Raw genomic sequence first — 25,358 nt, forward strand, 5'->3', positions numbered from 1 at the left:
TAATTATTTTCTGCAAAATTCTACAAACGATACTCCATAGTGACAACGTGAAGAAAGGTTGTTTGAAATCTTTGAAAATTTATTTAAAAAAACAAAACAAAATAAAATCACATGTATATAAGTATTCACAGCCTTTGCACAATACTTCGTTGAAGCTCCTTTGGCACCAGTTACAGCCTCAAGTCTTTTTTGAGTATGATGCTACAAACTTGGCACACCTATTTTTGGGCAGTTTCTCCCATTCTTCTTTGCAGGACCTCTCAAGCTCCATCAGGTTGGATGGGGAACGTCAGTGCACAGCCATTTTCAGATTTCTCCAGAGGTGTTCAATCAGGTTCAGGTCTGGGCTCTGGCTTGGTAATTCAAGGACATTCACAGAGTTGTCCTGTAGCCACCCCTTTGTTATCTTGGCTGTATGCTTAGGGTCATTTCCTGTTGGAAAATGAACCTTCACCCCAGTCTGAGGTCCAGAGCCCGCTGGAGCAGGTTTTAAATTAAGGATGTCTTTGTACATTGCTGCATTCATCTTTCCCTCGATCCTGACTAGTCTCCCAGTTCCTGCCGCTGAAAGACATCCCCACAGCATGATGCTGCCACCACCATGCTTCACTGTAGCAATGGTATTGGCCAGGTGATGAGCGGTGCCTGGTTTCCTCCAGACATGACGCTTGCCATTCAGGCCAAAAAATTCAATCTCTGTTTCATCAGACCAGAGAATTTTGTTTCTCATGGTCTGAGAGTCCTTCAGATACCTTTTGGCAAACTCCAGGCGGGCTTGTTTCAGTCAGAGTGTATAGTGATGCTATCTCCCCACTAGAAGTGAAAATGCATCATTTTGTATTCAAATTGGATAAAAGATGTATATTCCAAGTCCATAAAATTATCACAGAATTCATAAAAAAGAATGGCTTGATCAAGAACACTATCTTTTTTTAAGAACATGACATGCAATGTTCCTTTTGGTGGTGATCCTGCCCATCTTTGAAACAAAAATCCTAGACTTGACACAGACTTTTCTTAAGTTTCGAAGTCTACTGACCTGTCCTTTTATGGCATGGGAATGCTTATGGACCGCATAGATAAAAGGATGGATGTGCTTGTAAAGTGAGAATGGGAGTCCTAATTTACTAACCTCAAGCTGCCACTACGTGTGTGGCAGTAATCTTGAATAATTGCTTACACAAATGCAATCACATCTGAAAGCAGGTCCGCCAAGAGAGAAAAGATGTTGGAATCTTTTACCACCCTTATCAAAGTGGAGGCATTTATTGCTGATGCCTTAGCAGAGTTAAGCTGGCCGAACTTGGATTGAAATTCAACTGGTTCAGCAGCGACCGACTGAATTTTGATCAATGTATGGTCACTGTGGCTGAACATATTCTCACTATAGCCAATACCACCTATAGCGCCGCTCAAGGAGCTCTGGTTGATCGGGTGTCTCAGAAATATAAGGGTGCAGGCTGTCTTATGCTTAATCCAGAAAGCAGGGAAAAGTGATGGGATGAGAGATGCCGCACACCCTTAGCTAAACAGGTGAAATTAAATGTGAGCGGTTTCAGCCTTGACCTCCTACTTAGCTCCATACTGATACATTTCGCCCCAATGGGCAGGGTGAAATGCATCAGAGACAGGGCTCAGGAGGAGCTCAAGGTTGAGACTGTTCACATTTCTTTTCACCGATTGAGCTAGTGGTGTGTGGCATCTCTCTCTTACCCTCACACTGTGGCTGAACAGAAGTTGATCTACTGATGGACTACTGTTCAACCACTTTTTGGGATTTTAGCAGCTCGATCAGTGCTGCAAGCTATAGGTATTCTGATGAGGGGGAAGTTTCCCTGCTGTCAGAATATAAAGACAACATAAGGGAACAGGCGCAAACACTATTATTTCTCTAATAACTCAAAGGGGTATATAGAAAGTCCATTAAAAGTCCATATATCATGAGGATATGTAGGAGTCCATACACTGAGGTCTGCCACCAACGTAGAAATAGAAGCTGAATTCCAGCACAGCTTAAAGTAAACAAGGGAAGAGGCGCCTCTAAGTGTAAGAGTAAAAACAATTTATTTAAAAACATCTAAATGGCATTCATCCATGTTAATGGAATATAAAAGGCACGTCTGTGATATAGAGATATAGATATAAGACTGCTTGAAAAAGGAGCGCGGCTGCCATAACACACGCATGCTCTGAAACGAGTCACACTCTAGTGACATCATTGCCCCACGCTGCTTTGCCATCTGCGCACCAAGCCTCGTTTTGGGATCATCCACCGCACAGCCGTTCCTACCATCAGCGGTGACCAGCGAGGATTCCGTGCTTTGAATCTGATGGTTAAAATCGTCATCCCTCAGGATATCGCTATACACAGATGTGCCTTTTATACTCCATTAACATGTGAGTTTTCCATTTGGATGTTTTTAAATAAATTGTTTTTACTCCTACACCTAGAGGATTCTCTTCCCTTGTTTAATTTCAGAATATAAAGACACAGTGGGGATTCCTACATCAACCTTGAATGTTTGACTGGGGGAAACTGATTCAGTTTATTCATTCAAACCACTGGTTTCATATAGTTATATAGTCAATAGTCATCTAGTTCTAGCTTTAGTAAGTGGAACATACAGCTGATACAAGAAGGCCTTTTCTATCAAAAAAAAGAAAAAATCTTCACTCAAACATTTTTTTCATAACTCAAAAACCAAAGGCAGACTTCTCAAGAGTCAGGCCAGAAAAAAACATGGTTATAACAAAAAAAAAAGTCAAAAGGAGGGTGTTTTATTCATCCCAATGACTTGCTGGTAGTAGTAGGGTTGGGGCCCTTCCTATCACAATGGCAAAAGCAACGTTTTACCCCAACATTCACATTTGGTGGCTCATAGGAGAAGGCTACCTTCTGGAGTTTTCAAATATGCCACCTTTAAGGTTTTGTTTCTGACAACTTCTCCAAAAGATATTGCTACTATGGGAACTAGTGTATGAGAAAGCCTTGATTCCTATATCTATATGGGAATATTCCAGTGGCAATACTCTGGGAAAAAAGATAAGGCACTTCCAGTTCAAAGCTCTTCCTTTTGGTCTATTCTGGACACCCAGAATACCCATCAAAGTGATGGCTGAGGCGTTGGCACCCTGGAGACTTTACAGGACTTCTGTAATTCCATACCTAGACAATCTTCTCTTCTTTGCCATCTTGGAGGATCAGCCAACAGCCCTGACCTATCTTCAGGCTTTAGGTTTGATTATAAATTTGGAAAAAGACATGTCTGACTCAAAGGAAAAGATTGTGAATTTAACTTTTGGCTATGGCAGATTTTCAAAATAATCTTCTGGTCTCCGTACACACTGCAGTGTTGGTAGTAGGTCTGATTTAATCTTCTGTTCCAGCAGTCCAAACCGTGAAATTCCATCTGCGGATTTTCCAGTGCTTCTTTCTGAAGGTATGGGACTGAAATCTAGACAGCCTGATTATTCTTCTTCCAAGAGTGAAAAGGTTCATCTAATGGTGGACCGAGAGACCAAATGTCTTGGAGGGACTTCTGTGGTCCTTTCCTGTGTTCTAGAGACTTACAACAGATTCATGGGGCTGGGTGTACACCAAGAAGGGAAATTAGCTGAGGGCTCCTGGTCCAAACCGAGTCCAGGAGGTCCTCCAACTGGAGAGGGTTGAGAGCAGTTTTGGAAGCTCTGCAAAACTTTCAACAAGATCTTAGGGGTCAACATCTCCAGGTTCTGTCCACCAATGCAACAACTGTGGCAATCCCAGACAAGAAGGTAGCCTACCTATCTGGCAAACAAGATCACTGGACAGGGTTGTTTCCTCTGTCTTCTGTTTGATTTGTCCTCAGAAATCAAGGAGAATTTTAAGTCCAAAAGTATTTCTTACGGTGGTGGAGAGGTGGGGGTGCCGCACCAAATTGATCTGTTTGCCAATCAGTTTAATGCAAAAGTGGAGAATTTCTCTTCCCTGAGCAGGGGGGTTGCTCTTCGTATAGATGTGTTAGCACAACCTTGGGGGTTTTATCTTTGCTTTGCATTCTTTATTTTCAAGCTCCTGTTGCTGATTCTGAAAAAAATTGAGAAAGTGAATACCACTCTGATGCAGTTGTCTCCCTTTTGGCCAAAAAGGCCATGGTTCATTGCCCACTTTTACCTAACGGCAGCTCCTCATCTGAGTTCTTTAACCCACAGTTAAAACTCTTAAGATAGCAGTTTTGTGTCTGAACTGTTATGCCGCGTACACACGAGAGGACTTTACGGCAGACTTTGCCCGACGGACTTTTCGACATACTTTACGACGGACTTTCTGAATGAACGGACTTGCCTACGCACAATCCACCAAAGTCCGTCGAATTTGTGCGTGATGACGTACGACTGGACTAAAACAAGGAAGTTCATAGCCAGTAGCCAATAGCTGCCCTAGTGTGGCTTTTTGTCCGTCGAACTAGCATACAGACGAGCGGACTTTTCGACCGCACTCGATTTCAACAGATTGATTTAAAACATGTTTCAAATCTAAGTCCGTCCAACTTTTGAGCAAACAAAGTCCGCTTTAGCCCACACACGATCGAATCGTCCGACGAAATCCAGTACGCCAGACCAAGTCTGCCGTAAAGTCCGCTCGTGTGTACGCAGCATTAAAGAACAAAAGTCTGTCAGACAGGGTGGTATGAACCCTCTTTCCAGCAGGCAAAAAGAATATTCTGCCTGGTGTCAGTAGATGAGTTTGTAGGAATTTGTTTCACCTCACCTTCAAATTTCTTCAGGATGATGCAGATCAAGGACTTGTCGTAAGTATCCTTAAAGTACAAATTGCGTCACTAAGCGTTTTTTCTGGAGAAAAGATTAGCCACACAATCTGCATTGGGAAAAGTTGAGAGTTCCATTAAACTTGTGTGAGCTGGTATTTGTAGAGGATACAGCTGATTTACCAAAGAAAGCCATACCATCTATATCCTGTATGGCTATGGGAATACTTTGTTTAGACTGACTACTGGTACTTTTGACGAAGTGTGATTAATAAAACTAAACTAGACTTTGATGATAGAAATGTACATCTAGTGTCTTTTTAATGTCATTATGATCCACTCTCTTTGTCATTGTTTCACGTTTGTGTCTCCTGCCTAATATAGAACAGCGGAAATGTTTCTTGAACGTTCACTGGAAATGAGGGAGCGGGTTTTAGGTCCAGATCATCCAGACTGTGCCCAGTCTCTCAATAATCTGGCTGCTTTATATAATGAGAAGAAGCAATATGACAAGGCAGAGGAGTTGTATGAGAGAGCATTAGACATAAGGAAGAGAGCTCTGTCTCCAGACCACCCATCGTTGGCTTATACAGTGAAACATTTAGCTGTGCTTTACAAAAGAAAAGTAAGTAAACCTTGTATCTTTTCCACAAGTCTAAAGCCCCGGCATATAGAGAATATAATAAGCTTTGTCATTTAACTGCAGCAAACAGAGTTGATAAAGAAAATAAGAGGAATTAGCAGTGATAATGTGCAACCCTTAACAACCGCTCAGCTTCATGGTAATGAAAGTCATACCAGTGAAAGTGGATTTAGAATTTTTTGTACTTCTGGATAGCCTGGGGAAGAGTTAGCTCTTGTATTAAGTTTTAATTGCTATATGAGATTTCCCTTTAGCTTCCAAGACTAGTGTAACTGAATGGTAAAAACTCCCCCATGATAATGTACAGATTAGTAGGATATATATATATATATATATATATATATATATATATATATATATATATATCTATAGATATATAGATAGATATAGATAGATATATCTATCTATATATATATATAGATATATATATATCTATATATATATATATATATATATATATAAAATATAATATCTATGTGTGTGTGTGTATGATATATATACACACACACACACACACACACACACACACACACACACACAGTACTGTGAAAAAGTATTTGCCCCCTTCCTGATTTTTATTTTTTTTGCATATCTGTTACACTTAAATGTTTCAGATCATCAAACAAATTTTAATATTACATAAAGATAACCCGAGTAAATCCAAGATGCAGTTTTTAAATTATTATTTCATTTATTAAAGTGGAGTTTCAAAAAGTGGAACTTCCGCTCATTGTACTCCTTCCCCCTCCGTCTTTGACAGGTATCCTGTCCCAACTTCCGTGAGCCTCAGCCGCGGATATTTGCGTCACCGCTCGGGCTCCCTCCTCCTTCCCTGGCCGCTGGGCCAGTAGGAGAGAGGAGCGGAGCCTCGCGCATGCGCAGTAGGGTTCCCTGTGTGAAGCCATAAGGCTACACTGCCGGGTTCCCTTACTCGCAATGGAAACGGCAGCATCCGACAGCTGATGGAAACCTCAGCTGCAGTGCTGACATCGCTGGACTCCAGGACAGGTAAGTGTCCTATTATTAAAAGTCAGCAGCTAAAACGATGGTAAATAACCGCTAATAATAGCGGCACTTTACCGCCGACGCACCTCCCGCCCAAGTGTGAAAGGGGCCTAAGGGAAAAAAGCTGTTCAAACCTGCCTGGCCATATGTGCAAAAAGGTACATATGCCTGTACACTCCTGAAAAAGCCATAGTGTGCATGAACACATTGGCTAACATGGAGGGGAGTTTCCAGGCAGAAAAAAATGAGAGCTCAGAAGCCTGTAGGAGCCCCTTCTTTGAACTGCAGTGTGCATGAGCCCTTAAAGCGGTTAGTAGTGTCCTGAATCTAGTTTTGAGATATAGTCTACTCAGCTATGCTAGTGATACTATACCAGATTAGTGTTAGGCTGCCCAGGGATTCCATTCTTTTGTAGTTTGGGCATCATGTAAAATGCTCCCATGTTGAGGTTGTTTGTTATCAACACCATGATGTGAAATGGTTCTGAACAGAGTCCACTTAATAGCTGTTTCAGTGACTTTGTGTATTGTGTGGCACGTTTATAGCATGTTGTTGTGTTTAAAATCTGTTTTCTCTTGAATACAACAGTATCAATAACAACCGCTGCACCTTTTTGTCTCTTTGTCTTATGGTTTATTATGTTTTTATTATTTTTGAGAGCCTAAATTGTACAATTAGGATGGTTCCTGTTATTGTTCTGCCATCTAGTGGTAAACTTTATAATGACAGCTTTTATTAGTACTGTTTATATTTCATACTGAAGCTTTACAACCATCTTAACCTGTATGGTTATAATGTTCCATTGAGTCCTAAATCTTCATAGAAGCCATGGTTTCTATAGACTGCTCTGATGATGGCCAAAATAACCTGAAACATCTGTATGCAGTATGGGACCGTGATATTAGGCTATATTTTCACTAAACAGCAGCAGTTCCGGATGTGCATCTGACCAGAGGGATACTTTACATTTATATATATATAAATGATGAAGAAACTCCTGCACTGTCAGAAATACCTATGCTAAGGGGCACTGCTGCAACACCTAAATGGCTGATCCAAACAGACAAAAGTGGTATGAATAAAGTGAGTGGTAATTGCGCTGTGATAAAAAGGGGAAGGGGGGAAGAGGAAGGGGAGGGGGCTAGCTCAAATGTATAGAGAGGTGAGTGAAAAAATAAAAAAATTAATTTAAAAAAGTATAATAAGCATGAGGGCTAGTATCATACTAGCACATGAAAAATATTGTAAATACTGAAACAAAAGAAAATAAAGTTCTCAGTGCAAAAGGTCTAGTATCATACTAGCACATATGTGGTAACTCAGCAAATACTTATTAGAAGAAAAATCTCAGTGCAAAAGGGCTAGTATCATACTAGCACATATGTGGTAACTCAGCAAATACTTATTGGTGACTCCAAGTAAATAAATAAATGGTGAACAATCCCACCACCTAGTAGTACAAAGTGCTCAAACAATGAGTCATGAGTTCCAAAAAGGCAAAATGAAAAAATTATACGAAATATAACAGTATAATTAAATGTAATAAAGTGCGGTCTCATGGGCACTAAATCCGAATAGACTGAGAAAACAAAATTGCCTAAAACTATAAAATGAGTGACAAATACAGGGTGGGTACAAAAAAAAAAAATATATATATATATATATATATATATATATATATATATATATATATATATATATTGAACCAAATAAAAATATATAAATAAATAAAAGTCCATGTGCATGAGGGCTAGTATCATACTAGCACATAAAAAATATTGTAAATACTGAAACAAAAAAAAACTCAGTGCAAAAGGGCTAGTATCATACTAGTACATATGTGGTAACTCCGCAAATTCTTATTAGCGACTCCAAGTAAATAAATGGTGAACAGTCCCACCACCTTGTAGTACAAAGTGCTCAATCAATGAGTCATCAGTTCCAAAAAGGCAAGTCCACAAGCCACAGGAAAGGGAAAAAAAGTCTTCAGTGGGGACACCTCTGTGCTCACAAGCACCTCACCTTACTGCTGCAAGATAACAGCTTGTAATCCAATAACAAATCCCCAGCAGGCAAGGGTCCTATCCAGTAGTTCAGGCGATTTGGGTGGTGGGTGTGCAGGATGGTATATAAAAAACATAAGCAGACAGTATATAGTATAACTCCGTGGCGGCCAGAGTGGAAAAAGGGACAGGACACAGAAGGGGGATGCACTCACTTTTGTAATCTGAGTGTGGGCCTCAATCCAACGAACGCCGAGTTCGTATACCTCAAAAGGGTGTCTTCAAACCGTCCCCATTTCCTCTGATGAAGTCAAGTGACGTGACGATACGCGTCAGGATTCCTCTTCCCCCCTTCCCCTTTTTATCACAGCGCAATCACCACTCACTTATATATATATATATATATATATATATATATATATATATATATATATATATATATATATATATATAACCAAACTGCCATTGAAGTGAACCTGTGCTTTGCCCTATGCAGTGCAAACTACAGATCTACAGATTACAAAATTGTGCAAAACTGTCACCCTTCACAGCTGTAAATACTAATGCCCTGTACACACGGTCGGACATTGATTGGACATTTCGACAACAAAATCCATGGATTTTTTCTGACGGATGTTGGCTCAAGCTTGTCTTGCATACACACGGTCACACAAAGTTGTCGGAAAGTCCGATCGTTCTAAACGCGGTGGCGTAAAACACGTACGTCGGGACTATAAACGGGGCAGTAGCCAATAGCTTTTGTCTCTTAATTTATTCTGAGCATGCGTGGCACTTTGTGCGTCGGATTTGTGTACACACGATCGGAATTTCCGACAACGGATTTTGTTGTCGGAAAATTTTATAGCAAGCTCTCAAACTTTGTGTGTCGGAAATTCCGATGGAAAATGTGTGATGGAGCCCACACACGGTCGGAATTTCCGACAACAAGGTCCTATCACACATTTTCCGTCGAAAAATCCGACCGTGTGTACCGGGCATTACTCTCTGCCCTTCAGCCACCAGAAGTAGAGAGAAATACCTGGTACTTGTGGGTATGGGAGAGTATCTGGATTACTTCTTTCACATGAAAGCAGTGTGGTGCTGAAAGATTGCCAGCTCAGGGATCCAGCGCTGTCCCAGTGGGGCAGGAAGTAGGTCCTCAGACCTTGTGACTTGGGAGTTTATACAGGGCTCCCTGTCCCAAGAGCAACTGGGAAGTAAAAGCAAGATCAGTATGTGCATCCAGTATGTTTGGAGCAAGTTGGTCCAAACAAATGATTTACTTCACTTAAGCAGCCCATAGATTATATGATTTATAATATAAATTACTTGATTACCCATCAACACAGTTGGTGTTGAAGAGGGAATCCCTCCCGCAGCACTATAGTGTTCTGCTGGTAGGGAGCCTTCCCTGCCAGCAGAACACAATGATCACTGCTGGCAGCTATAGCCGCCGGCAGTGATTGCATGAAAGAAATCAGACAGGCTGGTGGTACTGAAGTCGATCGATGGATCGACTTCAGTACCACCAGCCTGCCCATAGATGGATTGAATCTTGGCTTGTTCCAGCTGAACCGGCCCAGATTGATCCATCTATGGCTGGCTTTACAGATGCAGTGGCTGTGTGTGCTGTATAAACTGTATGCATCCCCAGCAACATACAGAGGAAGCTTTATTTCCTGTGAATTAATACAAAGCTTCCTCTGATTGGCTGAGGTGGGCTAATGACATCAAAATCTCTGCTTCAGCCAATCAGGGGAAGCTTTGTATTTAGTCAAAGAATATAAAGCGTCCTCTAAATGGCTGAGCAGCTCTCAACCCGATGTGATTTTGTTCTGGGAGTAGGATGGGAAGTTCTCATCCCGATGTCGGAACACATCGCTGTATACAGTATGTAGCTTGAGTTCCAATTACAAAGCTGCCTGACTGTCCTTAGCCCTAAATACTTACCCCTGTTCTGGAGTCTAATTTGCCACGGCCTCACTGAATTTTGTGTCTGAAAGCCGCTGTGATCTCTGTGGGGGAGGGGGAAGGAGGGTAGGCTCTAATTAGCAGCCTCTACCTGAGTAATTAGTCAGATCTTTCAGGGATTCGGTCATTTTGACATACCTGACAGATAGTGGAAGTGAGACAGCAGCTGTTGAGACTCTGGAGGAACCACACTCAATTTACCAAAAATCCTCCTCTTTTAACATTTCCAGCTTTTAAGCTGAACTCCGGGGAAGCAGGTTAACCACTACAATGCTGGGCACTTTCACCCCCTTCCTTCCCAGGCCAATTTTCAGCTTTCAACGCTCTTGCACTTTCAATAAGAATTGCGCGGTCACGCAACACTGTACCCTAATGAAATTTTTAGCATTTTGTTCACACAAATAGAGCTTCCTTTTGGTGGTATTTATTCACAAATCAATTTTTTATTTTTTTGCGATATAAGCGAAAAAAAGAGCAGAAATTATGAAACAAAAATTACATTTTCTACTTTCTGTTTTAAAATAAATCCAATAAAATCTAATTTTGTCATAAATTTAAGCCAAAATGTATTCTGCTACATGTCTTTGGTAAAAAAAAACCTGTTAAGTGTATAATAATTGGTTTGTGTGATCACGGACATATGTGCGCAGATGATCATGTACATATGTGTGCAGATGATCATTGGGACATATGATTTTAGTGTTACATATGTGGGGACAGGCGTTTTTACTGTGTGGGGACATGTGTGTGGGGACACTGTGCCGGTGATCAGTGTGTAAAAAGCTGTAAAACAGCTCATACTCACTGATCACCGGCTGGCTGCAGCGATCTGCTTTCCTCTCCTCTCTGACAACTTCCGTGTGTGGAGAGGAGAGCCGATCGCTTAGCAACCAGCTCTCAGTTTACATCACATGATGGCTCTGATTGGACACAGCCGTCATGTGATCAGGAGGGCCAGTCACAAAGCCCTCCTGCCGATCGGAGATGCGCCGTGTCAGGGTGACACGAGCGCTTTGGGATCCCGCCGCTGTGAGGGCATGCGCGCGATCCCCCTCCTTCCTGAACGTCCACTCAGAAGGAGGAAACTCCCACCCGGCCGTATATGTGCAGTGGCCGGGTGGGAAGTGGTTAATATACAGCTGAGCTACACTTGTAAATTGTCTAATCTGTGAAAGAATGTATCATTTTGGCCAGACACTTTTGTAATTCATACACTTCTGCCAGACAGCACATCCAGGTGGGAGACATTTTCTCTAGAAGGCCTCGTTTACACAGGGTGTACAATACCATACGTCTGTGCAGGGCCATGCTTGCCTGCATGGGGATTCTGTGCATCCCCATTCAGGTAGTCCCATTGATGTCTATGGGGACATTGTGGCTCCACTGCGTCTCAATATGACATCAGTGTGGGTCCCCGAAATCACACTGTGTTCAGGGACTTGCATCTGCTTGGTGTCATGGTGGGGCACTAGGGTTGCCACCTCATCCCTTTAAACCTGAACACATATAAAATTACACAGGTTCTGAGGCTAATTTAATTCAGATAGGACACCAGGTGAGTTTAATTACCACCTTAATCAGCCACAGAACCTGTATAATTAATGTGTTTGGTTTTAAAGGGATGAGATGGCAACCCTATGGGGCACATCTGCTGTGTCCCAATAGACATCAATGGGACTACCTGCATAGGGATGCATACAAGACCTGTACATCTACGTGAAGGTAAATACTACCCTTCAGGGACATACAGTAGGTGAAGAATAGAAAGGTGTCGCCTCCCCACCTGCTGGACAATGAAGGAGCATAAACATCCTTGTAAGGCTGGGTTCACACTTGTGCAATGACGTTCTTCGCATGTGATTCACACCACATTGCTGTGCAGATCACATGCAATGTCTGTGCAATGCAAATTCAGCCATACAGTTTGTATGGCTGAATACTCATTGCATTCGAACCAAAATGATGCAGGACCCTTTTTTTGGTCCGCACTGGAGTCGGATCACATGTGTGTTCACACCCATGCGATCTGATTTCTGTCCGATTTCACAGTTCACACTGTGATCTGCGAACCGATTTGGGGGTGTCATGCGATGCGAGAACCCGCACAGGAATCACCCTGGTTCCCACATCGCACAAATGTGAACCCAGCATGAGTCATCATCTCAGCTCATGTTAATTGCTCCTTCTTTTAGTATGTTCCCTGTTAGCTCATGTGCATGAAGCAAAGCCTAATTATCCCTTAGTCTTAGACCCCTTTCACACTGGGGCAGTGGGTGCGTCGACGTTAGCGGCGCTTTTACCCCCCCGCTAGTGGGCGAGAAAGGGTTAAAACCACCGCAAAGCGCTGCTGCGGCAGCGCTATGTCGGCGGTATAGCCACGCTGCCCCATTGATTTCAATAGGCAGGAGCGGTTTAGGAACGCTGTATACACCATTCCTTCACTGCTCCAAAGATGCTGCTAGCAGGACTTTCTTTAGCGTCTTGCCAGCGCACCGTTCCAGTGTGAAAGCCTCCGGGGCTTTCACAGTGGAGAGACAGCAGCGGCTCTTTCAGGGCGCTTTGCAGGTGCTATTTTTAGCGTTATAGCACCTGCAAAGTGCCCCGGTGTGAACATGCAATTACCCTTTCCTGTACCAGTCTGAGTGCTGCTTTACAAGGGTTGAGAGGAGGCTGGTACCAAGACAGATTTAGACATACCTTCTAACATTCTGAGATGGGAATGAGGGATAACCTACTAACAAATGTATGTAGGCATAGGACACGCCCCCTGCCACACCCCCTTAAAGGAGAATTAACCAAAAAAAAAGGTTAATTAAATCCACAAGTACTGTTTTTTACCACTACTATTCTTTTATATTGGCTTTTAAAATGTACAAATGCAGCAATTTAGAAATTGGATGAGAGGTTTAGCACTGGGGGACACTTTTTGAAAGATAAAAAGTGCATTTTATATACAGCTAAATAGATCAGACCAAAATGAGGGACAAATGAGGTGGAATGAGGGACAGAGGGACATTGCTCCAAATCAGGGACAGTTGGGAGCTATGGCTTTAGGTACTTATGCTATCTGTTTGAAAAAATAAAGGAAAGTTTTGTTTTTTAAAGTATAACTAAAGGCAAAACTTTCTTTGTTGTTTTAGAGTGGAGAGGGTTTAGAATGCTTCTCAGTTTTAATTGCTGTCTGTGTCCCTGTGAGGCTGGATTCACACCTAGGCATTTTTAGTGCTTTTTGCATTTTGCAGATTTGCACTGCAGTCCATTGAACATGGTTTCCTATGGAACATGTTCTGTAGTGCAAATCTGCAAAATGCAAAAAAGCACTAAAAATGCATAGGTGTGAATCCAGCCTTAAGGAGATTCACCATCGCTATTTGTCCTGTTTTATCATTATCATTGAAGGTGAAAGTAAAAGAAAATCCCACATTTTGGGATTTCCCCAGAAAAGTAATAGTGAAACCTTCCAATGAGGACACTAGTTCTGGAGACCTGGGGGTCCCCAAGGAATTCCCTTAATTTATAGATATTTCTTCTCACTTCCTGTTTGAATATGGGACAGGAAGTGAAGGGAAATTTCTGCAATGGGACACAGATGGCGAAAAAAAAATCTGACAGGGGTTATAGCCCTGAGGACAGGGTTGATGACCACTGCTCTATTGGATTGAGATCTGGTGAACCAAGGAAGTTTGATCCGAAGTTTAAAGGACCCATCGGAAACAGGCATTGTACAGATGTCCTGTGCTGCATTATCTTTGTGGTGGTGATCCTGGGATATATTGCGCTGGGCATTGTTGTTTGGCGGTCCCTGTCTTGTATGCTGACCAGCTTGAGGGTTCTACCTGGTATCCATTCGTTTGGCTTCTCACTGGATAAAGGCCCTGGCAGGGTATAGGTCGCAAGCTTTCACAGCTTGCCGTCTGGTAAGCGAGCATTTTGTGTGTTGAGAACTGGTGGCGCGGTGGAGGATGAAAATTGAACCTTCAGATCACAATCCAAGTCCGGTTTAACTGTTTGAGCACTGTTGATTTATGAAGATGGACTTTTAGTTTAATCCATTCACTTTTTCACTTATTGTTCACTATTATATTGGTTTGTACTGTATAATTTTGGTGGGTTTAGCACTGCTACTTCTTGATTTAGGGGTTATAGCCCTCCCTGACTGTATCCAAAATGAAAAAAAAAGTTTTGCATATAGTTCTACTTTAACCGCTTGCCGACCAGCCGCCATCATTATACTGCGGCAGGTTTGCTCTCCTGGGTGAATCTCAGTAGGTGTACGTCAGCCACTTTAAGAGTGATAGGCCACCCGTGATCACTCCAAAGAGAGCCAGAACGGGGATATGTCAATGTAAACAGACAGATCCCCATTCTGATAGGAGAGTACAGAGAGATCTGCTGTTCCTAGTTATCAGGAACAGCGATCTGTCTCCTCCAGTCAGTCCCATCCCCTCACAGTTAGAAACACATCCCTAGGGAACACTTAACCCCTTGATAGCCCCTTCCCTGCCAGTGACATGTATACAGTAATCAGTGGCTATTTTTAGCACTGATCGCTGTATAAATGTTAATGGTCCCAAAAAAAAGTGTCAAAAGTGTCCAATCTGTCCGCCGCAATGTTGCAGTCCCGCTGAAAAAACAAAATTAATAAAAATGCCATAAATCTTTCCCCTATTTTGTAGACGCTATAACTTTTGAGCAAACCAATCAATATACGCTTATTGCAATTTTTTTTTTTTTTTTTTTTTTAGCAAAAAATATGTAGAAGAATATATATTGGCCTAAACTGATGAAGAAATGTGGGGATATATATTATAGCAAAAAGTATTGTTTTTTTTCAAAATTGGCAGTCTTTTTTTTTGTTTATAGCGCAAAAATTAAAAACTGCAGAGGTGATCAAATACCACCAAAAGAAAGCTCTATTTGTGGGGAAAAAAAAGGACATACATTTTTGTTTTCAGTACAACATCGCACAACCACGCAATTGTCAGTTAAAGCGACGCAGTGCTGTATTGTCAAAAAGGCCTGGTCATTAAGGGGGCAAATCCTTGCGGTCCTTAAGTGTTTAAAGTGGGAGTAAACTCCCTTGTATGATTTTTACCTTTAGGTAAGCCTATAACCTATAGGTATAGTAAATACCTCCTAAACCTGCACCATGTAGGAGATATTTACTTTAGATGCAGCCGGTGACGTCGCCGATGCATGCACTCTGAAGGAACGATATACCTGTGACTCCTGCGCATGCTTGGGAGTGACGTCATCGTCGGCTTAGCCATTCGTATCGCCGAAGCCCGTGAATCCAGATGGAAGACCAGGTGTAGATGGAAGCGCCTTCAGCGGTGACAGCGTGCCGCTGGAGGGCTTTGTTTTTAGGTAAGCGATGCATACTAGCACATAATGACTTAAACTGCCCGGTGCCTATTGTTTTTGTTTTTTTATGGTTTACTACCGCTTTAAGGAATACACAACTGCATTAAATGTTATTTATTATAACTGTCTAAAGTTCATCTTCAGAAGAAGGTTTTCAAAATCGCGTAGCCTAAATTATGCCAGCTGGTGAAATTGGAAATAATCTTCATTGGCTTGGATGTCTTTGGATTGTCTATGGCAAATGTAGATGTACGTAAATACTGCCAGCTCAGATGATTCCCTCTACTATCCTCACTTGTGTAAATGCTTTCTGAATGTTTCCTAGGGAAAGCTGGACAAAGCTGTGCCTCTGTATGAACTCACTGTAGAAATCCGACAGAAGTCATTTGGTCCCAAACACCCAAGTGTCGCTACTGCCTTGGTGAACCTTGCAGTATTGTACTGTCAGATGGTAAGAATGATCTAGTGCTTGGATGCCACATCTTTGTGTATAAAGTTTATGGATGTCATTTGTAAGTAATTAATTAATTTGGTAACCCTAGATTTAGGGAATATTTTTTTATGTTCTCAATGATAATTTATGTTTTAATAAATCCAATTACCAGATAGTGGTTTCAATTTACATTTTATGTTTACCAGTTTTTAGCCTTTTTTTAATCACATACAGACTTTATATTACAGATGAATAGTTACCCTTGACACTGATTTTGCAGAGCATTCTGGGCCCTCATATTACTATCATGAACAGGTCTGAAGTCTTAAACCTTTTCTGTGATCAGATTCACTAAGATGTATTGGTGTTAGGGAGGTGCTGTCATAGATGGTCACATTCCATAACTAAGCTCATCTAAGTATCTAGAGGAGCCCCTGTAGCGTCACATATGGCGACCCATCACATTTGGTTACCTGCTGGACTGCTAGAATTTTGTGGCCACACCCCTGAGTCCAGGTTCAAGCCCCAGCATCCAAGTGGACATAGCGTTAGAGTATAATTATACCGAGTGAAGCGAGGCCATGCCTGAAGCGTGGCGAGCAAAGCGAGCCGACGAGGGGCCCTGTGGCAGGTGGTCTTACAACAGTGTGGGAACGCATATGGCGGCAGCGCGCATGCGCACTCCAGCGGGTAGCAAAATGTGATGGGTAGCCGAATGTGACATGACACCCCTTCCCTTCACCAATGCCTTTAAAGATCAGATGTATTTAGATCAGCTCAGTTGTTAGGGGAAGGTGATACTATAGATATTTGTTCATTTTTATTAGTAGCTGTGGCAACACCTTCCACAAACACATCTTAAAGGATAAGTTCTCTTTTAAAAAAATAATAATAAATGCACGTTTTTTTGTAGGTTAAAAAAAAATGTGAATTTATTATTTTTTGTAGTAGGAGCCTCTAGTCTAAAGCATTGCACCAGCAAATCGGTGATGGCATGCAGGTCTCATGCACACTGTAAATGTACACTATATTGTCAAAAGTATTGGGACGGCAGCCTTGAACTTTACTGCATCCCAGTCTCAGTCCGTAGGGTTCAATATTGAGTTGGCCCACCCTTTGCAGCTTCAACTCTTCTGGGAAGGCTGTCCACAAGGTTTAGGAGTGTGTCTATGGGAATGTTTGACCATTCTTCCAAAATCGCATTTGTGAGGTCAGACACTGATGTGGACGAGAAGGCCTGGCTTGCAGTCTCCGCTCTAATTCATTACAAAGGTGTTCTATTGGATTAGGGTCAGGACTCTGTGCAGACCAGTCAAGTTCCTCCACCCCAAACTCGCTCATCCATGTCTTTATGGACCTTGCTTTGTGCATTGGTCCAAATCATTTGGTGGAGGGGGGATTATAGTGTGGGGTTGTTTTTCAGGGGTTGGGTTTGGCCCCTTAGTTCCAGTGAAGGGAACTCATAAGGCATCAACATACCAAGATATTTTGGACAATTTCATGCTCCCAACTTTGTGGGATAGTATGGGGTCAGCCCCTTTCTATTCCAAAATGACTGTGCACCAGTGCACAAAGCAAGGTCCATATAGACATGGATGAGCAAGTTTGGAATGGAGGAACTTGACTGTCCTGACCTCAACCCAATAGAACACCTTTGGGATGAATTAGAGCAGAGACTGCAATCTAGGCCTTCTCGTCCACATCAGTGCCTGATCTCACAAATGCGCTTCTGGAAAAATGGTCAAAAATTCCCATAAATATACTCCTAAACCTTGTGGACAGCCTTCCCAGAAGTTTTGAAGCTGTTATAGCTGCAAAAGGTTGGGCCAACGCAATATTGAACCCTTCGGACTAAGACTGGGATGCCCTTAAAGTTCATGTGCCTGTAAAGGCAGGTGTCCCAATACCCGTGACAATATAGTGTATCTGCTTGCCTGTACATACCCTACTGGTAAGCCGATACTCCCTGACAGGAAGACTCAATAAACTTCCACAGCGCCATGGTAGTTCATTGAGAACTACAAGCCGAGAGCTGTTAAGGATTTTGGGGCTCGTAGTTTATTCAGACACACAGAGCTGTGCATATGAATGACGCGGCTGTGTGGGTGGAGCCCAGTACGGCCGCGTTGTTTTCAAACAGTGACAGCTAGTACGGGGAACTTCAAAATGTACTGCTGCCACAGCAGGGGAGGGGGGGGGGACAGCGGGCGGCGGCTGAAGCACTGATAACATGTTATATGTTCTACCCTAAAATTGGGTGGAACATGTAAAGGTGAACTTATCCTTTAAAATAAAATGTTAACTTGAAAGAATAATGCCGGCCATACACGGTTCGAATTTAGAAAGAATTTTCTTTCAAAAATCGTATGAACGAATTTTCGTACGATTTTCGCACCATTAGTGGGCTGCAACAATGGTCGATTTTCGTGCGGCAATCAAATTTGAGGAATCGGACATGTTGGAAATTTTTTGAAAAAGGAACGATTTTCTAATCAATGATGGGAGAATCGTGCAAAAAATGTAATAAGAAAAGAAAATTTATGGAGAGAAAAGAAGATTCCCGGCCACGAAAATTCTTTTCTGTAGCAACATGAGGTGAAATTGAAGGCTTGGTCGGCCGAATTTCAAAAATCAATGGTGGCATCATCGGATCACAAAAAAAAACGAACTTTCTGATTTTGAAAAGAAAATTTGTTTGAAATTCGACCATGTGTGGCCTGCTTAACTCCACTTTGTTTACCATGTCTTTTAGATACTGATTCTAAATGGGAGGGTGTGGATCATTAAAATTAGCTGGTGCACTCTCTGTGTTCTGATAAAAAAAAAAAAAAAAAAAGCTACACTGTTGACTTCTCTTTAGAAGTATTCAACTCTTGAAGAGTATCTCACCAAAACTAAAGTTTTTGTAGCAGAGGATGCCTAAAATCTGATTTGTATCTTAGTGGAGACTTCTGGGAGAATTGTTGAACCAATCCCAAAAGCAGGAAATGACATTTCTGGGGGGCGTTCTGTACACCATATACACCTTATACAGAATGCCTCCAGGCTGTTATATTTCATAGAATTTTACAGAAAATTACAGCTACTACAGATTGAAAAGAAAAGGTCATTTCTAATAATACATTACAATATGGCTTGTGTAGCACATAATGGAAAACCAGGAGTTTAATGAATCAAGACTCATCGATTGCTTCTCCCAGTTACTGATTTCTGATCTGAATGTCTGTCTCTAGAAAAAACAAGTGGAAGCTTTACCTCTGTATGACCGAGCCATGAAGATTTATGAGGACAGCTTGGGACGAATGCACCCCAGGGTTGGAGAAACACTAAAGAACTTGGCTGTACTAAGGTAATCTTCAACACAGAGCACTGGGCTGTGATTGTACATTGTTATAGGCGCTGCAGTTTGAGAGCACCCTTAAATTACAAGAAACTCACTTGTAATAATTCTAATATGGTCCATCTTGTTTTCCCAGGTATGAAGAAGGTGACTTTGAAAGAGCAGCAGAGCTGTACAAAAGAGCAATGGAAATTAAAGAAGCAGAGACATCTGTGTTAGGGGCTAAAGCTTCCTCTGGGCACTCCTCTAGTGGGGGAGACACACATAGTCTCAGGAACATTTTACCCGTCAATATCCTGACTGAATGACAACATGAAAATCTGGAGTCAATGTGCAAATCTGCCAAACCTACTTAAGAAATCTGTAGACAATATAACAATGCAAAAAGCCCTTATTTTAAACCCTACTCTAGCGTGAAATCACAACAGGATTTTATTTACAGCTGGAAAAACTGACTTCACCAAATGTTACCAGTTGACAGTTGTTAATTTCCTACACAATGTCTGAAATAATTCAAAATTGAACTTACCTTTCCGTCATTATCCTTTCCTGTTGCCTATCCATGGCATCATACACATGGTTGGTTGCTTTGCTCACATTCAAGTGTATGCTGCCATGGAGGCACCAGGAAAATGGAAAATTGATCACTTACCTTTCCGTAATTTTCCTTTCCTGGTACCTATCCATGGCAGCTTACACTTAGTTGTTGGCCGTGCAACCAACCATGTGTATGCTGCCACGGAGGCACCAGGAAAGTAATATACGGTCTATAATCTAATATCATGGACAATATTGTGTTTGTTGTTTTTGCCCACATCCGCCACTGACATCAACCTGTTTTGCACCACAGCAAATGAAAGAAAATGCTATTTACACTCACAAGTACAGAACTTTTTTTTCTGGATCAAGTTTGCCTGGTTCTTACAAGATAAGTAAGATGGTCCTAATTATTTGAGTTCAGCTACATACACCTGTTAGGTCTCATTCACATGGTCAAATCAGCAGTGATGCTAAGTGGTTAGCACTTCTACCTAGCAGCACTAATGTTATCAGTTCATATCACAACCATGGCACTACCTGCCTGGAATTTGCAGGTTTTCCATGTGCCTGCTTTGATTTCCTCCCACACTCCAAAGACATGCTGGTAGGTTAATTGGCTCCTGTATAAACTGGTCCTAGTCTGTGTATGTATGAATGTAAGTTAGAGACCTTCGATTGTAAGCTCCTTGAGGGTTAGGGACTGATGTGAATGTACAATATATGTAAAGCGCTGTGTAAATTGACAGCACTGTGTAAGTACCTATAATAAATAAATGCGACAAGCATGTTGTGAAAAACTACAAAAAACATACAAAGCAATGAAAGGTTGACAACAGTTGCAGCTTGTTTTCACAGGACCTTAAAAAAGGGCCGCTGGTGCCCGAAAAGCACAGCAAAAATGAGCTGCGATTTTATCGCTAATGGCACGGTGCTTCAGTGCGAAAGTAGCCTAACTGCAGGTAATCGCTGGCTGTGAGATTACATTCAGACAGCTGTGGTCGCTGTCAGACAGTCATTGCTTTGTACAGGCTCCCCAGTCATGGCTGTCTACATACACCTGATCTTCAGGGTACAGTTTTTTCACATCATCCTTGCTGTACCACAGCCAGTTAGAAATATGAATGACACCTTAGAGGTACAGGAAGAGTTTTTCTGAATCTGCACTGAAATTGTTATGTGGCCAGTTTATCAGAATTCTTTTTTTCAAGCTGAACTATAGCCAAGAAGTACTTAGTTCAAAGTAAACTGTTTTACCTGTCAAGATCTTTCATTCCGTTTCTGTACATATAAGCAATACAGCAATGTTAATTCCTTGTTACGTCTGAAAAACAGCAGCCACTCACTCAATGTGCTTTTCCCTCTTCTCTTAACGAACTCCGTGTTTTAGGCTCAGTTCACACTACCGCGACTTGGGATCCGACTTGTTAGACCTCAAGTCGCTTGACATCAGAAATTGCATTCAAGTTAATGAGAGCCGTCTTAATGTACGCTACTGAAGTCGCTCCGACTTCAGAAAAGGTTCCTGTACTACTTCAATCCGACTTCTAGGCGACTTGTACCCATTTCAATGGAAGTCGCCCCCGAAGTCGGATCATGTCTTAACTGAAGCAACAATACAGGAAGAGAAGGTTGTTTTCTCAGGCAAACCCCTCCCACAGAGCTGATTGTTGTTTGATTGGCCACTGGAAAGTCGCCTGTCCTGGAGGCGACTTGAAGTCGCCTTGTAAGTCGCCCCAAGTCGCGCTGTGGTGTCGCGCTCAGGTCGTGTTCAGGTCGCCTCGTAAAGTCACGGCCAGAGTCGTGTTGCCCCTGTGTGAACCGAGCCTTACAGAGCCAGATAGGCTTATAGTCCTGGTCCTCCCTCTCTCTTCAAGCCTTTATGAGTATGTTGGTTGCTGAAGCCTAATCTAGACAGATATTAGGTACTGATATTTGTATAAGGCACTCAGCAATATTTTTATATATTGTACATTATTTATGGTTATATTTAACCGCTTCAGCCCCAGAAGATTTTACCCCCTTCCTGACCAGAGCACTTTTTTGCGATTTGGCACTGCATCGCTTTAACTCACAATTGTGCGACGTTGCACCCAAACAAAATTGACGTCCTTTTTTTCCCACAAATAGAGCTCTCTTTTGGTAGTATTTGATCGTGTATGCGGTTTTTATTTTTTGCGCTATAAACAAGAAAAGCAACCATTTAAAAAAAAACGCAATATTTTTAAATTTTTGCTATAATAAATATCACCCAAAAGTATATAAAAAACATTTTCTTTTCCTCAATTTAGGCCGATATGTGATCGTCTACATATTTTTGGTAAAAAAAAAATTGCAATAAGCTTATATTGATTGCTTTGCACAAAAGTTATAGCGTCTACAAAATAGGGGATAGATTTATGGAATTTTTATTATTAATTTTTTTTTTTTACTAGTAATGGCGGCGATCTGCAATTTTTAAAATCGGGACTGCGTCATTATGGCGGACACTTTTGACACATTTTTGGGACCATTGGCATTTATACAGCTTATCAATGCTATAAAAATGCACCGATTATTGTAAAAATTTCACTGGCAGGAAAGGGGTTAACCACTAGGGGGCGATCAAGGGGTTAATTGTGTTCCCTCTCTGTGTTCTAACTGAAGGGGGGAGGGGACTGTCTAGGGGAGATGACAGATCGCTGTTCATACTTTGTATGAACAGACGATCTGTCTCTTCTCCCCTCAGAGAACTGGAAACTGTGTGTATACACACACAGATCCCGGCGGTGATCGTGACACCACTGGGCACCCACATCAGCTCCGGGGGCATGCATGCCCCTAGTAGCCACAGGGCGAAGCAACGTTACATAACGTCGTTTTGCCCAGCTGTGCCATTCTGTCGCAGTAAAACTGCAGCGGCTGGTCAGCAAGTGGCTAAAGTACAACTAAAAGCAAAGCTTTATTTTTTTATTTTTTTTTTAGTTTTGGATAGAATAGAGATGCATTAGATCACCTGCGAGTTTTATTGCGGTCTGTGTCCCTGTTCATTCACCCTCTCTGTTTGTCCTGTTTACCAGTATCACTGAAAGTAAAAGAAAATCCCAAATTTTGAGCTGTCCCCAGAAAAAGTAATAGGGGATCTTCCAATGGGGACACGAGTTCTGGTGATCTTGGGTTCCCCAAGGGATTCCCTTAATTTTCAGGGATTTCCTCTCACTTCCTGTTTTTGCTATGGGACAGGAAGTGAAGGGAAATCTCGCCAATGGGATGGAAAAAAATAAGCTCACAGGGGTTATGACCCACCCTTAAGCTTTCCAAAATGGGGGAAAAAAAAAAAAAAAGAAGTTTTGCTTATAGTTCTTTAATATCCCCATCTTCATATACTGGCATACCATTTTTATGTACAGATGTACTCTCAGAACAATGCACGGTTGTCCTTCAACAGGCTAATGTAGAAATGCCTAAAACTTTTTATACCCAGAAACCACACCCCCAAATCCGCAAGACAAGCCTAGTAAATCCAGGACAACTATCACGTACGGTATAATGTTTTCAAAAAAGGTGTCGCTTAAAGGTACAATTTGTATACATTTTTGAACTTTTATAGCTCACTGTATTTTAGTACAGTACAAGTTCTATAAACTGAAATGCATATGTTACTATATGATCATTTTATTTCTCATGTTATGGGCACCCCATTCAGATCAAAAGGTTGGGATTTTTTGAGACATATGAGAAGGTGCTTGAAGCCAAATGTGAAACATTCCATATACTTGAAACTGCACTGTTTTTCTGTACTATTAGTATTCATCAGCATAACTACTATCACTAGTGAAAATCTTTTTTATGTCACTTTATGCAGTATATGACAACATATTTATTTTTGTAATATGTTCTATGTTATTAAAATTTTAAAACCGTATTAGTCTGTGTTCTGTGGTATACCTCTCTCTCTATACATCCACAGTATCTCACAAAAGTGAGTACACCCCTCACATTTTTGTAAATATTTTTATTATACCGTTTCATGTGACAACACTAAAGAAATTACCTTTTACTACAATGTAAAGTAGTGAGTATACAGCTTATATAACTGTAAAATTGCTGTCCCTTCAAAATACCTCAACACACAGCCATTAATGTCTAAACCACTGGCAACAAAAGTGAAAATGTCCAAATTGGGCACAATTAGCCATTTTTCCCTCCCCGGTGTCATTTGACTCGTTAGTGTTACAAGGTCTCAAGTGTCAGTGGGGAGCAGGTGTGTTAAATTTGGTGTTATCACTCTCACTCTCATACTGGTTATGGAAAGGTCAACATGACACCTCATGGCAAAGAACTCTGAAGATCTAAAAAGAAAAAGAATTGTTGCTCTACATAAAGATGATCTAGGTCAGTGATGGTGAACCTTGGACCTCAGATGTTTTGGAACTACATTTCCCATGATGCTCATGCACTCAGCAGTGTAGTTGAGCATCATGGGAAATGCAGTTCCAAAACATCTGGGGTGTCAAGGTTTCCCATCACTGGCCTAGGCTATAAGAAGATTGTCAAAACCCTGAAACTGAACTGCAGCACGGTGGCCAAGACCATACAGCTTTTTAACAGGAGAGGTTCCACTCAGAACAGGCCTCGCCATGGTTGACCAAAGAAGTTGCGTGCACATGCTCAGCGTCATATCCAGACTGGGCCACAGGGCAGTATTCCAACATAACGGCCCAAAACACACCTCCAAGATGACCACTGCCTTTCTAAAGAAGCTGAGGGTAAAGTTGATGGACTGGCCAAGCATATCTCTAGACCTAAACCCTATTGAGCATCTGTGGGGCATCCTCAAAACGGAAGGTGGAGGAGTGCAAGGTTTTTAACATCCACCAGCTCCGTGATGTCATTGTGGAAGATGATGCCAGTGGCAACCTGTGAAACTCCAGTGAACTCCATGCTCACAATGGTGGCCACACAAAATATTGACACTTTTTGCCCAATTTGGACATTTTCACTTAGGGGTGTAATTACTTTTGTTGCCAAAAGTTTAGACATTAATGGCTGTGTGTTGAGTTATTTTGAGGAGATAGCAAATTTACACAGTTTTACAAGCTGTAGACTCACTACTTTACATTGTAGCAAAGTGTCATTTCTTCAGTGTTGTCTTATTATATCTTTTAATGTGACATTTACAAAAATGTGAGGGTGTTCTCACTTTTGTGAGATAGATTTTTATATATATAAAAAAAAAATTATATATATATATATATATATATATATATATATATATATATGATATAGAAATAGAGAGAGATAGAGAGAGAGAATATATGCAGTATCTATCAGG

General features: G+C 41.5%; 1 protein-coding gene across 1 annotated transcript in view; it reads left to right on the forward strand.

The window, feature by feature from the left end:
- Positions 1-24,050, forward strand: part of NPHP3 (nephrocystin 3) — a 114,483-nt gene extending 90,433 nt beyond the window's left edge. Inside the window, exons 25-28 of the mRNA XM_073630357.1 lie at positions 5,133-5,373; positions 16,060-16,185; positions 19,401-19,516; positions 19,644-24,050. Of these exons, the coding sequence (XP_073486458.1) occupies positions 5,133-5,373; positions 16,060-16,185; positions 19,401-19,516; positions 19,644-19,815 (655 nt within the window). The 3' untranslated portion in view covers positions 19,816-24,050. The remainder of the gene's footprint in view (positions 1-5,132; positions 5,374-16,059; positions 16,186-19,400; positions 19,517-19,643) is intronic.
- The last annotated feature ends 1,308 nt before the right edge of the window (positions 24,051-25,358 follow it).

The sequence above is a fragment of the Aquarana catesbeiana genome, linkage group LG05 (assembly GCF_042186555.1).
Source record: "Aquarana catesbeiana isolate 2022-GZ linkage group LG05, ASM4218655v1, whole genome shotgun sequence".
In the NCBI taxonomy this organism is placed as follows: domain Eukaryota; kingdom Metazoa; phylum Chordata; class Amphibia; order Anura; family Ranidae; genus Aquarana; species Aquarana catesbeiana.